Source organism: Podarcis gaigeae, assembly GCF_964106915.1.
Source record: "Podarcis gaigeae genome assembly, chromosome: 10".
NCBI lineage: Eukaryota > Metazoa > Chordata > Lepidosauria > Squamata > Lacertidae > Podarcis > Podarcis gaigeae.
The window spans coordinates 56,721,518-56,734,375 of record NC_139686.1 but is presented as its reverse complement, the minus strand read 5'-3'; the positions used below and the strand labels follow the sequence as shown (position 1 = coordinate 56,734,375).

The 12,858-nt window shown below is 42.7% G+C and overlaps 1 protein-coding gene across 18 annotated transcripts in view; it reads left to right on the top strand.

The window, feature by feature from the left end:
* Positions 1–12,858, top strand: part of CADPS2 (calcium dependent secretion activator 2) — a 333,758-nt gene that overhangs the window by 67,433 nt on the left and 253,467 nt on the right. For all 18 annotated transcript variants that reach the window (XR_014555332.1, XR_014555333.1, XR_014555334.1 and 15 more), the window contains exon 2: positions 6,897–7,010. Coding sequence is in view for 14 of the 18 variants with exons in the window: in XM_083698926.1 (XP_083555052.1) it covers positions 6,897–7,010 (114 nt within the window). In the remaining 4 variants the exon portion in view is untranslated. The remainder of the gene's footprint in view (positions 1–6,896; positions 7,011–12,858) is intronic.

Genomic DNA, 12,858 nt, shown 5'->3' with positions numbered 1-12,858 from the left:
GCATATGCAACCCGAGGTACCACTGTAGTTTATCTGCAAATCGGAACAAATTTCAGGAAACAAAAAGCTTTGTCTGTGCAGCCTGAGCAGGAGCAGTCGCCATTAAGGAAAAGAGGCTGGAATCGGCCAATATATAAGTAGACTGTTCCTGGATCAAGTGACTTTTCTTCTTTAGGTTCTCAAAGCTCTTAACTTAGCTTTAAAAGGCACTCGTTGCAAATGAAGCAGTAGGACTGCCCCAAAACTTTTGTAGGGGCAAATAATACTGAAAGTGTGATTGCATAACAACTTCCCAGGAGCACAAATCATGATGAATGCATAATAAAAATAACATTTGGGGGGGACTCTCTGACAACTCAGCAAGGACAAATGCGCATTTGAGGGGATCTAGAACTTTTTTCTTCAGCCAGTGATGAACTTCTGTATCGTATTTAGTAGATGGGAAATGCAGAAAATCAAACCCATAAAAGAAGTTATTGCTACCTTAGCTCCCTACCTGCATCATATATCTGCTAAGGAAGGCTCTTTGATAGTCCTCCCTGAATAACTGTGTTTTCTGGTATCCTTATGTTAGGCCAGCATTTTATTTTTCTTCCTTTACTAACTTATTAAGAAGATTAAACCCAAGTTTTATATGAGACAAGTTGTGCCTGCAGAAACCACACTAAGCTTTTATAGCCACATCTGTGCTTGGGTGAAATGGGAAGATGCCCAATGCAGATCACATAACTAATTGGAAAGGTTTTCTGCCACTGAGCTGTCCATTCAAGAAATAGAAACTATATCCTGCAAAGGATTTTAATATGGGGCCAGGGCTGGAAAGCTTATTAGTTGGTAAGACTTTCCCAACTCAACCTCTTGGTAAGGTGACATTAGCATTCCATGACAGGTGACTCCGAGTGAGGAAGAAATTCCACTAGAATTGCTTTTCTCTCATTCTTTGTGTGTTTTTCTGGTCGACATAAGCTTATGACTTAGAAATTTGTTAGTCTTTTATGCTGCTACAGAATTTTTGTTTTGTCCTTTGTGCTTTTCAGGTATTTAAGTTAGACTTCTGTCTGAAGTATTTAAGTTAGACTTCTGTCTGAAGTAGGATTTCCACATTTAGGAATAAGTTAAATATCTGTAGTTTTTGTGAGAGTTTTGAGGAGAAGAAAAATACTGTCTGAAGAACTGGTGTGTGTCAGTTACCTCTGAAGTTATGGTTCTTTGTTTGTGTGGTGGTGAGAACGGCGTGTTTGTGTGTGCTTTTTTTGACTGATCTTGATTTCAAGGTGTGAATTGCATGTGATTCTAGGCTTTTTCATCTTTTTAAGAAATTATACATAAAGCACAAATGGATAATCTAAAATAACACACAGTAGATGGCTTCAGAGGCTTAATAGCGAAACAACAGAGGCAGAGGATGCAGAAGGCTTAAAAGCAAATGGTCTTCTTTTTTTAAAAAAACAACAACCCTGAAATGGGGCCTAAGAGAGGTGGGAAATGTTTTTATGGACCTCTTTTAAAAAGTTGGTTCATATACCAATAAATATGTTGCTTTGGTCTTTGAGGATATAGTAACCAATGAACCATTTCGCCACCCAAATTAAAAACTAGAAAGTATTGTGAAAATGACTAAACCGCTTCTGCCACAACGGAACACCGTGATGGAAGCCAAGGTGCACAGAAATGCCGTTTACCTCTGCGGACAAATGCCGGCTCCCTTGGTTTTAAAGAGGAGATAAATGCCACCCCCCATAGTCGAATTTGACTGGACTTAACCATCCAGGGGTCCTTTAAATGCTGAAGTGATGCATGGAGGGATTGGTCTTTAAGCCATAGCAACAGAACCTGCCAGTAACTATGGGTGAAGCAACAGCAGCCACAGAATATGACGAAGCCAGCCATAGTGATCTGTATTGCTGCTATAGTGGCCACCTGTCTTCCTTTACAGAAGACTACTCTCTATTAAGAGAGTAGCCCCTCTACTTGAAGGACTAACTAGTTCAAGTAGTGATGACTCTAGGAACAGATAACGGGGGCCTCGAAAATTTGCTCATCAACAGTAAACACCTGGACAACAGGCTGAACAGGTACAGTTGCCTCCTCTATGGTGAGATGCACTGTATCAGTAATTTTTTTTCAGAATTTGTGTCCATACAGAAAAATGGGGAAATGTTAATTTCATGCAAATCTGTGTCATCTTTTGCACCCCTCTCTTTGGAGGGTGGTGGTGGTGCCATTGTAATTGCTGCATTTTATCATTCTGCACTAATCTTTAGAAGCAGGAGATAACCACTTAGTCATTTGCCCAACTGCATACACTTGTAACAGATATTAAAAGTGATGGAGATTAAAAAGTTCAGACAGTAGTTGCACTTGTTCCAGTATCATTCCCAGCTTATTTCATCAGTTTGCATTTGCCTCTTTTGGTTAGTGAATCATAATCCTCTTAACTACTTGTACGCAGTAAGAATCTCAGAGGCAGTTCTTATTTTTGTGGGGTTTTGCTTGCCTGTTTCTGTAAGGAGAAATTAAATACCTGGTTTAGCGTTTTTTTGCTTGCTGTTACTAGAAAAAGGGGCTTCAGCCACAAAAGAGTTATGCCATCTACTGGCATATCTGTATATTTTGGAAGAACCATAGGAAAAAGTCAGCAGCAACTAACTCAGACGATACTGCGTTTTTAGAAAACAGAATCACACAGATTGACAAAGGCAGTGATATCTCTGCAGCTAGCTAGCTATTTATTTATTTATTTATTTATTTATTTATTTATTTATATTTCGTATAATTCATTTGCCGATTGCAAAATACCCCTAAAAGGTAAAACAAGGAAAGAATCACAACCCTCCCTTCAAACACACAAAAGTTAAAATACTAAAACAGATCAAAATGGCCTCAACGTTCTAAACATCTATTTATTTGCTTTGCAACACGAAGCTACAAATGATTAAAGTATTAGTTAAACAGAGCTGGTAACAGTATCTAATTGCAAAGCATTTCGGAGAACAGTGAAACCATTTAGCATAATATGAGTATGGCAAACTGTAATGTGCCTTCATTAGCAAACAGTGCTTTTTGATTTGCGCAAAGAAGAATAAACATTATGCCTGCCTAATAAAACAATTCTGTGCGTGTTTTGCAGGAAATGGGCAGAAAGCTTAGCATTTGTTTGTCAGCGGTTTATTTGTGATGCAGCATGTGTCAGGGAAACATTTTAATGACCAGCTTCAAGATGACACAGTCTTGTCGAGGAGGAAAGTATAGACCACATTTGTCAGGTGGCTAGAAAGCTTGATGCCCTCTTAGAGGCTAGTGGGCTTTCCAGTTCAGGATGCTTGAAATGTATATGGAGGGAATGTTTTAAAGCAGGAATGGAGTACCTGGGGTCCTCCAGATGTTGTGAACTTGGCCGTGCTCACTAGAGCTGATGGAAGTTTGGAACCCAACAAAAGATTCCTGCATTGCAGGGGGTTGAACTAGATTACACTCTCGTCCCTTCCAACTCTGCAATTCTATGACTCTATGAAGCTCAGAGGGCCGCAGATTTCCAATGTTTATTTATTTTATTTATTAGATTTATATGCCGCCCTTCATCATAAGATCTCTGGGCGGCTCACAGAATAAAACACAAGACAAAAACAAGTAAATAAGGAAAACACAACAGCAAAACAATACCTGAAGTATACCTGAAGGCGCGTTTCCACCCCCATCGTTCAGCCCAGACATGAGGTCCAGCTCCGAGGGCCTTCTGGTGGTTCTCTCACTGTGAGAAGTGAGGTTACAGGGAACCAGGCAGAGGGCCTTCTTGGTGGTGGTGCCCGCCCTGTGGAACACCCTCCCTTCAGATGTCAAGGAAATAAACAACTATCTGACTTTTAGAAGACATCTGAAGGCAGCCTTGTTTAGGGAAGTTTTTAATGTTTGATCTTTTATCATATTTTTAAATATTCTGTTGGGAGCAGCCCAGAGTGGCTGGGGAAACCCAGCCAGATAGGCGGGGTATAAATAATAAATAATACATTATCATTACAGTGGTACCTCGGTTTAAGAACTTAATTCGTTCCAGAGGTCCGTTCTTAACCTGAAACTGTTCTTAACCTGAAGCACCACTTTAGCTAATGGGGCCTCCTCCTGCTGCCGCACCGCTGCCATGCGATTTCTGTTCTTATCCTGAAGCAAAGTTCTTAACCTGAAGTAGTATTTTTGGGTTAGTGGAGTCTGTAACCTGAAGCGTCTGTAACCTGAGGTACCGCCATTTAATTAATTAATTAATTAATTAATTAATTAATTATATCCCCTCCCCTCCTATACCTGTTCTAAAGCCACGCAAACTGATTGCAAGTCCGCTTACCCTTGTGTTGCAGCGCAGGTTCTTCCAAGGCCCTGACAGGGGATCCTGGGATTGGCATCCAGTCCGGACAGGTGATTCAGGGGTAGGCCCGTGCTGCCTATCAGGAGCTGAATCGTAGCCTGCACCCGGGATTGGCAAATGGGAGTGCAGGCTCAGGTGCAGACTGGGGCACGGGGTGGAGCTGATGGAGTAGGAAGGCTTCTCTCAGGTCCACGACCTGGCCATTTAAACAGCCCACACCTGGAGCCCTTACCTGTTATTTCCCTTGTCGGGTTCCCCACCTGCCTTCCTGTCAGGTGTGTGTGCAGGAGCCAGGCCCTGTGACCAACAGGACTTTGCAGGACTGGGGCCTTCCTAAGTTTGTTCTGAAGAGGCAAGGCGCAGCCTCACAGGTAAAGCCGATTGGTAACTCACAGCACCTGGTGGCAAGAGCCAGGAAGGGATATAAGGTCAGCATTTCCCTTCGGCTCTTTGTCACAACAACACGCTTCCTGCCTTGTTGTGTTTGGCTTCTTGCTTCCTGATCTCCGAACCTCCGCTTCTTGACTCCCTTCTTCTTGATCCTCGGAGCCTTGACTTTGTGACTCCTTGCTTCCTGATCCTCAGACCCTTGGCTTCTTGACTCCCGGCTCTCTGGCCCTCAGACTCTTGGCTTCCTGACTCTTGCCTTCTGGACCCCCGTTCCTGCTCCCACCTCACCATCTTGCCCCCGGTCCTGACGTCTCCTGCTGGGACTTCAATCACCCGTGAACTGGACCGTGACACTTCCCTCAATTCAAGTGATGGTTTTATGACCTTGTGGTGGCTAAGGTGGTTGTCGTGTACTGGGGCCAGGTAGGAATTTGCCCACTGGTCAAATTGGATCCAGCTTGGTGGTTTTGCCTACCTCATAGCAATCATCACAACTTGTTTGGGCATCGGGGCAACCTCAGTCTGGGATGGAGGAGAGGTTGTAGTCTTTGTCTTCCCCTCCAAACACTGGGTATCCTGTTAAAGGTATTCTGGGGGGGGGGGGGAGTGGCCATGTCTTCATGCCCAGCCACAGCCCAGGGCTGATGGCACTCCTCCAGATTGCAGACCTTGCAGGGGTTGCCCTATTTGAAACCCCTGCGCAGATTGACCAGAATATCATTTCTGGCAGGTGGGCTGGAAGTATTTAATTGCCCAAGCCAAAGCTCTTTCATCTTGTATTCAATGAAGACATAGCCTGTTTTGATCCAAAAACCAGTCTGTTGTCTTTGAATTCTCCGTGGGGTTGGGGACTGAGGAACGTGATGTCTGGGCCCACAACTGCTAGGACACAAGAATCCTAACTATTATTTGTGGTGGGTTTTGATGTACAAAAGTGGTGTGTAATTGTTTGCCTTTAGTGCTACAAGTCTTAAGGTTTTCATTCTTGTTTGGGTTTTGTGGAAGGGGAGAAACAAAAACTTGTTTTCGAGTGTGCCTGTGTTACATGGTTTCTCTTTCCACATTGTTTAGATTGAGCAGTTAAGTTAGTTGCTGATCTTCGGAGTGATCGTTCTGAAAAATCTTCAGGCAAAACTGGGACATGTTTTGTCCCAGTTAGGGATTCTGGGCGGGGAAATGGTTCACGGTAATGGGGGAAAAGGTATATTTAATTTTCCTGATTTTCGTAATACTCTTGTAATATGTCCTATAGTCTCCATTCATGCTGCTGCCTTGATGACATCTCTCCCATCATGCACATAAGCTGATTTCTGCTGCTTAAAGAGTGTACAGTGAAGTGTGTGTGTGTGTGTGTGTGTGTGTGTGTGTGTGTTGGGCGTGAGAGTGCAACAACATGCACACCCTTCCCTCCATCTCTTTGTGTTCACACCACTGTGCAGTTGGAAACTTTTCAGATTTTAAGAATAGGGGATGAGTCCATTTTAACTAGGGAAATGGTAAAAGTAGTAGGAAATTATTGTGTGACTGTAGCTTATCCTAACATGAAATTAAAGCTGTTCTGTATAACAAATTACATAGATTTTGTAGAATAGAATAAACAAAATTGTGTTATCTATCTTATCTTAGGGTTGCCATGTTTTGGGAAGTGAAAATCTGGACACAAAGGTTGTTGAGCTTTTTATTTATTGGGGTTTTTTTTTGGGGGGGGGGGTTGCCTACATTTGTTGAGCGTTTTCTCTCTCCAAAATATCCCCCCAAACATAGCTGTCAACTTTTCCCCTTTCTTGCGAGGAATCCTATTTGGAATAAGGGAATTTCCCTTTAAAAAAGGGAAACATTGACAGCTATGCCCCCAAAACAGTTTTTAAATAACTTAAAAAAAAATTCTGGTAAAAAAATCCACTCCCACAATGGGCTGCCATTTAAATTTCCCGAACATTTAAAATGGCTGCCAAATTCCGGGAAATTCTAGACGTATGGCAGCCCTAATATCTGTCTATCCTGGTGTGGTTGCTAGCAGTTATTGAAAGTAACGGCATACTGAGTTAAAGGTGGAAATTGATGCGTGGGACAACTAAGAGTTTTTAAATGTTGAAACGAAGCAAAACATGTAGCTTTGCTGACTGAATTTTTGCTTTCTTTCCAGCTGAACAAGCAACAGCTACAGATTGTGAAGGAGCGCTTTCAGGCCTTCCTAAATGGAGAGACACAAATTGTGGCTGATGAAGCATTTTGTAACGCCGTTCGAAGTTACTATGAGGTAAGTTGAGCGTGGTTGTTCCTGGGGCAGTGTCTAAAATGGGTGGGAACTTAAGCATGTGTGTAAAAATCCCCACCCCCAATTTTATAGTAGTATTTGTAAGTGTGTGAGCTCAAGGTTACTTAATTGTGTGAATACAATTTCTTAATTCTGCTCGGTGCCTCCTAGGGATTGGAGTTGACAGAGGTTTCACATAAGATTTTACGAACAACCAGAAAATGTTATCCCTTCCCCCACCCTGATGGTGACATGCTGCTGATCTGCTGCCCCCTCCAGCACAAGTCTAGAGTCACCTATTGACACATTCTTCTCAGCTAGGGATGTAAGAAGGCATCATTTTCTACTCAGCTCTGGGTTTGTCATATGCAGTAGTGTTTATGTTCTGCCGTTTGCCTTCTGCCAGCAATTAAGTTATGTGTCTCACTGTCCACTATGGTGATATTGCAGTAGGTAATACCAATCCTGATTGATTTACCTGAGATGAATAAGTGAACATAGACAATTCCCACTCCTGTTTCTTGTTTTCATTGGAATTCTCTGACATCCCTACTCTCAAAATCTGAATTTGAGATACCACCAGCTTAACTTTAGAAAACGAGGTCCCTGAGGCCAGACCAAGGCAGGAGTTACTATCGGGAAACTCAGAAACTAGGACAAACGAGCCCACCCAATCCCCTCTGCTAGGAGAGAAGGCCGGATCCCCTCACTTGACTGAGTTGGAGGAGTGGCTGAACAACACAAGAGCACAGTATTTGGGCTTGGACAACTATCCCTACATTCTGATAGGGCTGTATAAAGATCTGCTGAAAGAATACTCAACACAGATAAGCAAAGAACTTGAGCCAATCAAAATTTTCCTCTTGGAATGCTTGGGCCTGCTTACTTCCCTGACTTGGCGAATTAGGAGAAAAGAAGACTGCCGTCCCCATAAAGCAGTCAACAACAAGCCAAAAGGAAATATAATCCAATCAGGCACTGAAATACCACAAGCTTTTTAAGCTTTCAGAAACTGGTAGGCTGGAATCTGCTGATTATCTACTTATCCAAGCAGCAGTACCTCCTTGTTTCCATATGGTCCAACCCTTCCAAGTCTGGTGCCTAATAGAAACTTCATCATCAGTACCTTACCACATTCATCACTTTGCACCAAAGTTGATCCACCTGAGAGTTAAGCTACTTCATCCTGTCTTCTGCATGCTTCTTAGCTATCTCAAGTAAACACCCTTTGAAGAAGAGTGGAACATCTTCATTCTGGAAACCTCTGCTTGTGTCATTGATCCTACCAGCATAAATTTAGTGCATGAGCTAGAATATGTCATTTTTTGCAGCAAAATGTTTCCCGAGCATAGCTCATCATATCCTACATATAACGGAATAATTGACTCAATCAATCAATAGAATAATTAAAGCATATTTATGGCATTCATTCATTGCAGGTCATAGAGATTGCAAAGAGATTGCAAAGATTAATAAGCAATTTTTCAGCTGGGTTAGCCAGCTTTTTTCAGTACTAAAGACCCCAAAAGATATGATGTATTATTAGCTAGAGTATTTATTTTATATATACTAATATGTTTTATTTTGTATATACCAATATATTTTATTTTTTACTAATATATTTTATGTGTTTTTATTTTTTTTTCATGTTTTTAGGAGTATTATAGAGGGCCCTAACTACAGTGGTGCTTACTTTACAGCATCTAAAATATCTGTCAAATATGAAAATCCAGAAATCAGGTTTTGAAGAACATTGATCTAGGACCTTGGAAATTGAAAATCAGATTTAATTCTGGCTTCTATTTAATTTTTCTGCCTTTCCCTGGATCTTTTCCCATTCTTGCTGTAACATTTTCAAAAAACATCTCTTTTTACCATGAGGTTGAAGCCAAAAGGCTTGCAATCCTAATTATAGATCGCTAAGGATGGAAAGGTAAATTCCCTCCTGCTTTCAGCCCATATTACAGATGATACCACACTAGAAATGGCATATGAAGAGCTTAAAAAGTCTTCTGCAGAACTCTGAATAGACTTCGTCACAAGCTTTTGTTGTGGCGATATAAAGGAGCATTTCCCCAATGGGAACATTTTATTACAGTCCTTTTGTAATATGTGCCCAGCACTGAGACATGGACTATTTTGGCAAGCTGTAGAATCAGTGAACAAATAGACCAACTGAATGTCTGAAGAATATGCTTCCTAATTCTGGTGGCTGTTCGCTTTGAGGCAATTCTACAGAGCAGGCCTGCAGCACAAATTTGGTGACGCTCCCAGTACAAAGTAGACCTTGATCACAAGGCTAATTATCAGCAGAAGAGAGGCTGTGCTTGCAGCGATCATTTAGTTATGCAATAACTCACTTGAAAGAGAGCAGTACTGTGCCATTGGTAATGCCATTGGTCTTGGCTATTCTACACAACATCTACTCAGAATCGATGGGGGGAAACTAGAAGAATCGAGTCTGAAAGCATACTGGCAACAAAAGAGAGAGGAAGAGATAATTCCAGAAGTAGAATCCAAGAGAAAAGAGGCAAGCCTTAAGCCAGTATTAGGAGGGGAAGGATTGTATTCTGGAAGAATGAAAACCCTAGTGTGCCAATCAAAATGCACTGGTTACTCTCTGGTTTCCTGTGTGCCAGAATAAATGCTTTTCTCCTAAGCACCAGCTTGAGGCTTAGCTCTTCCCTTCCACACCAGGAAACTGACAACAGAATGCTATAGAGCCTTTTGAAGCTTTGTTTAGAGTATTTACTGCAGGGAACCAGGCATACTTTCAATGAAAGGGGGGGAAATGGATAGGAGGGGTAGAACTGTATGAGTACAAAGTTGGGTATATAGATGTCTGCTGCAAGGACACTAAAGTCTGGGCCCTGTACTGCTGTATGTGATAACTTTAGAAGCAATGTGGTTTCAGGGTTAGTGTTAGACTAGGGCTATGGACCAAATATTTGCTTAGATTTGAAGCTCACATGGTGAGGCAGTTGCGTTCTTAGCCCAAACCACATCAAGGGCTTGTTATGAGGATTAAATGTGGAAAGGTAAGTCTGTGCACTGTCCTGAGCTCCTTGGAAGAAGCATAGGATTAAAAAAATCTAAATTTTATTATTACTAATAGTATTTTAAGGGGCTGGGTTTTCTGAGTAGTTAAGGGCATGTGTGTCATTAATCAAAGCACATACAGTGGTACCTCTGGAGGCAAACGGGATCCATTCCGGAGCTCCGTTCGCATTCTGAGTAGAATGTAACACATGACTGCGCGTGTGCGGGTCTCATTTTGCCGCTTCCGCACATGCGTGTGACGTCATTTTGAGCGTCTGCACATGTGCGAGCGGCGAAACCCGTAAGTAACACAAGCAGTTACTTCTAGGTAGCCACGGAGCGTAACCTGAAAATGCTCAACCTGAAGCATATTTAACCCAAGGTATGACTACTGTATATTATTGTCCCTACATTCATAATGCAAGATCTAAAAACAGGAGATCTGTGCACTTTTTCAGCAGCTGCTGATTACTGCTCTTTGTGGTGAAACTGAGTAACTGTAGACTCTTGGAAGAACCACCAAGAACTGGCCTGACGTCACCCACCCAGAGTGTCCATTGGTTTTTCCTAGTCAGGAAGGAGTATTAAAAATGATCCCTTCCTATTTTAGATGTCAGGGACTGGCTGGATGCAGAGGAGTGGTGGGAGGCAGCAGTTAGGGATCCCGCAAGGGAAGAAGGCTCAGAGCCAGGGGATTGGTGGTGGGAGGGTGATGTGTGGTCAGAGGGAGATGACTGGGAGGAGGACATGTTGGAAGCTGAAAGGGCAACAGGGTTTAGTGAGCAGGAAGAGACTGTGGCAGAGAGCAGTCCAGAATCAGAGGCAGAAGTGGAGGCTGCGGAGGAGGCAGGCAAAGAGGCAGCAATGAGGCAGGCTGCTGAAGAAGCCAGGGGGTCTCCCCCTCCTGCTGTGACCACCTCCTCTCCCCGCTGGTTTCCTAGAATACGCAGAGAAATATAAAGTATTGAGGAGAGTTTGGTTGCATGCAGACACAGTCTGCAACTGCTTGGAAAAAACCCTGGAGAAGAGGGGGCATAGGCGGCTCTGGGAAGGCAGAAACCTTCAGTCCTTGCAATGGCCTCATTGGGGCAAGACCTACTGGGAAGAGTTGCTGCGATCGCTAGGCCTGCACTGTTTCAGGGTCTTTTGAAATAAAGCGTTCACTGCACGAACACTGTGTTTTTTATTGCTGGCCAGTGCCTGACTCCAGCTCCCGACATTAGCTGAGCTTTGCTTGATCAAGGAGGTTTGCCTGAGCTCTATTGTGCTTGCATGTCTGGTCGGTCTTCTTGGTCTTGACTGTTCTTCTGCATTGCCCTTGGGTCCAGACTCCAAATCGCTAGTCCAGTGTGAGCAAATGCTTAAACATTCTGCTTCTTATTCCAGCCAATGCAATCGACCCCACTTCCCAGACCATTTTCAAAAAAGTCATAGTAATTTGCATACTTGCGACTGAAATGTGTCTGAGAGCGCTCTGTTGCAATGAGCAACACCGAATCTTCAAGAAGTTGTACCCTGTCAAATCATGAACTAATTTTTATGTAAACTTGAGCAGGGCAGTACAGTCATACCTTGGGTTAAATGTGCTTCAAGTTAAGTATTTCCGGGTTGCGCTCCGCAGCGACCCGGAAGTAACGGAGCACGTTACTTCCGGGTTTCACCGTACATGCATGCACAGACAGTCAAAATGACGTCACGTGAATGCGCGGAAGTGGCGAAATGTGACCCGTGCAGACGTGGGTTACGTTTGCTTCAGGATGTGAACGGGGCTCTGGAACGGATCCCATTCTCATCCCGAGGTACCACTGTATGTTGAGTGGAGAAACTGCAAAAACAGGACAATGTATCCATGGCTGAAATCCCATAAAGAAAAATGAGCAGCAAAGTGCTAAATTTATGTAATCAGCGTTCATGATTGCTTGATGAAAACCAATGGAGAGCAAATTTATGCCTTCAAAATGGCCTGTTCTGGTAACTGAGGACCTCTTGACAGTAATCTTGTTTGATATTGGGGGAAGGGAGGAAAGAGTGGGTATGAGCGCTTTGCTCAATTTGCATTTTCCACTACAGTGATATACTGAAAGGGCAAACTGGGAAATCAGGATTTTTACAAGCTTGTATTCTCTAAAGAAATAGTTGTAATGCTGTTGGAACAATTGTTCTTATCATGTTCCCTTTTGAAGGCTGCCTTACGATCTACCTGAGCAGTAAAGAGACTGCTTAACGGCTAAAAGTAGTCTGTAGTTGTGCTGAGGGGTGAGGGTAGTATCAATATCCTTTTTTCTTTTCTTTTTTTGAGACATGCCTTAAATAAAACATCATGGCTGAAGAAATTAATTACCCACTCTACTTGTATGGGAAATATTATGGCTGCAACACTTCTGTTTAGTTAGCAGTAACTACCTCATTAAGGAATTGGTTCCACTGTCTGATCTGCCCTTGTTACCAAAACTTTCCTCTAATTACTCAGTTTATTTATTTTTCACTTTTAGCAAACGTAAGTTCATTGTCTAGCTCATTGCTTTCAAATGTAAATAGGCCTTTTCTTTTCCTTTATTACCCTATGAGGAATTGTGTTACGGTGTGCCTACTGAATATGCATTATTTTGCCTAAATGAAGGAATTTTCCTGCTGTCCTTACATATCACTTATCTGCTGGCCATGTGTGACTTCTTCCTGCTTTCTCAATCTGTTCCCCATAGGCCTGAAGGGGGCAGGGAGGGCAAGCACATCAAACTTTTAGGCCCCAGTCCCCATTTCTTCATCCTGATGTGGTTGCGAAATCTTCAGATAAGCATTATGGGTGAGGTAC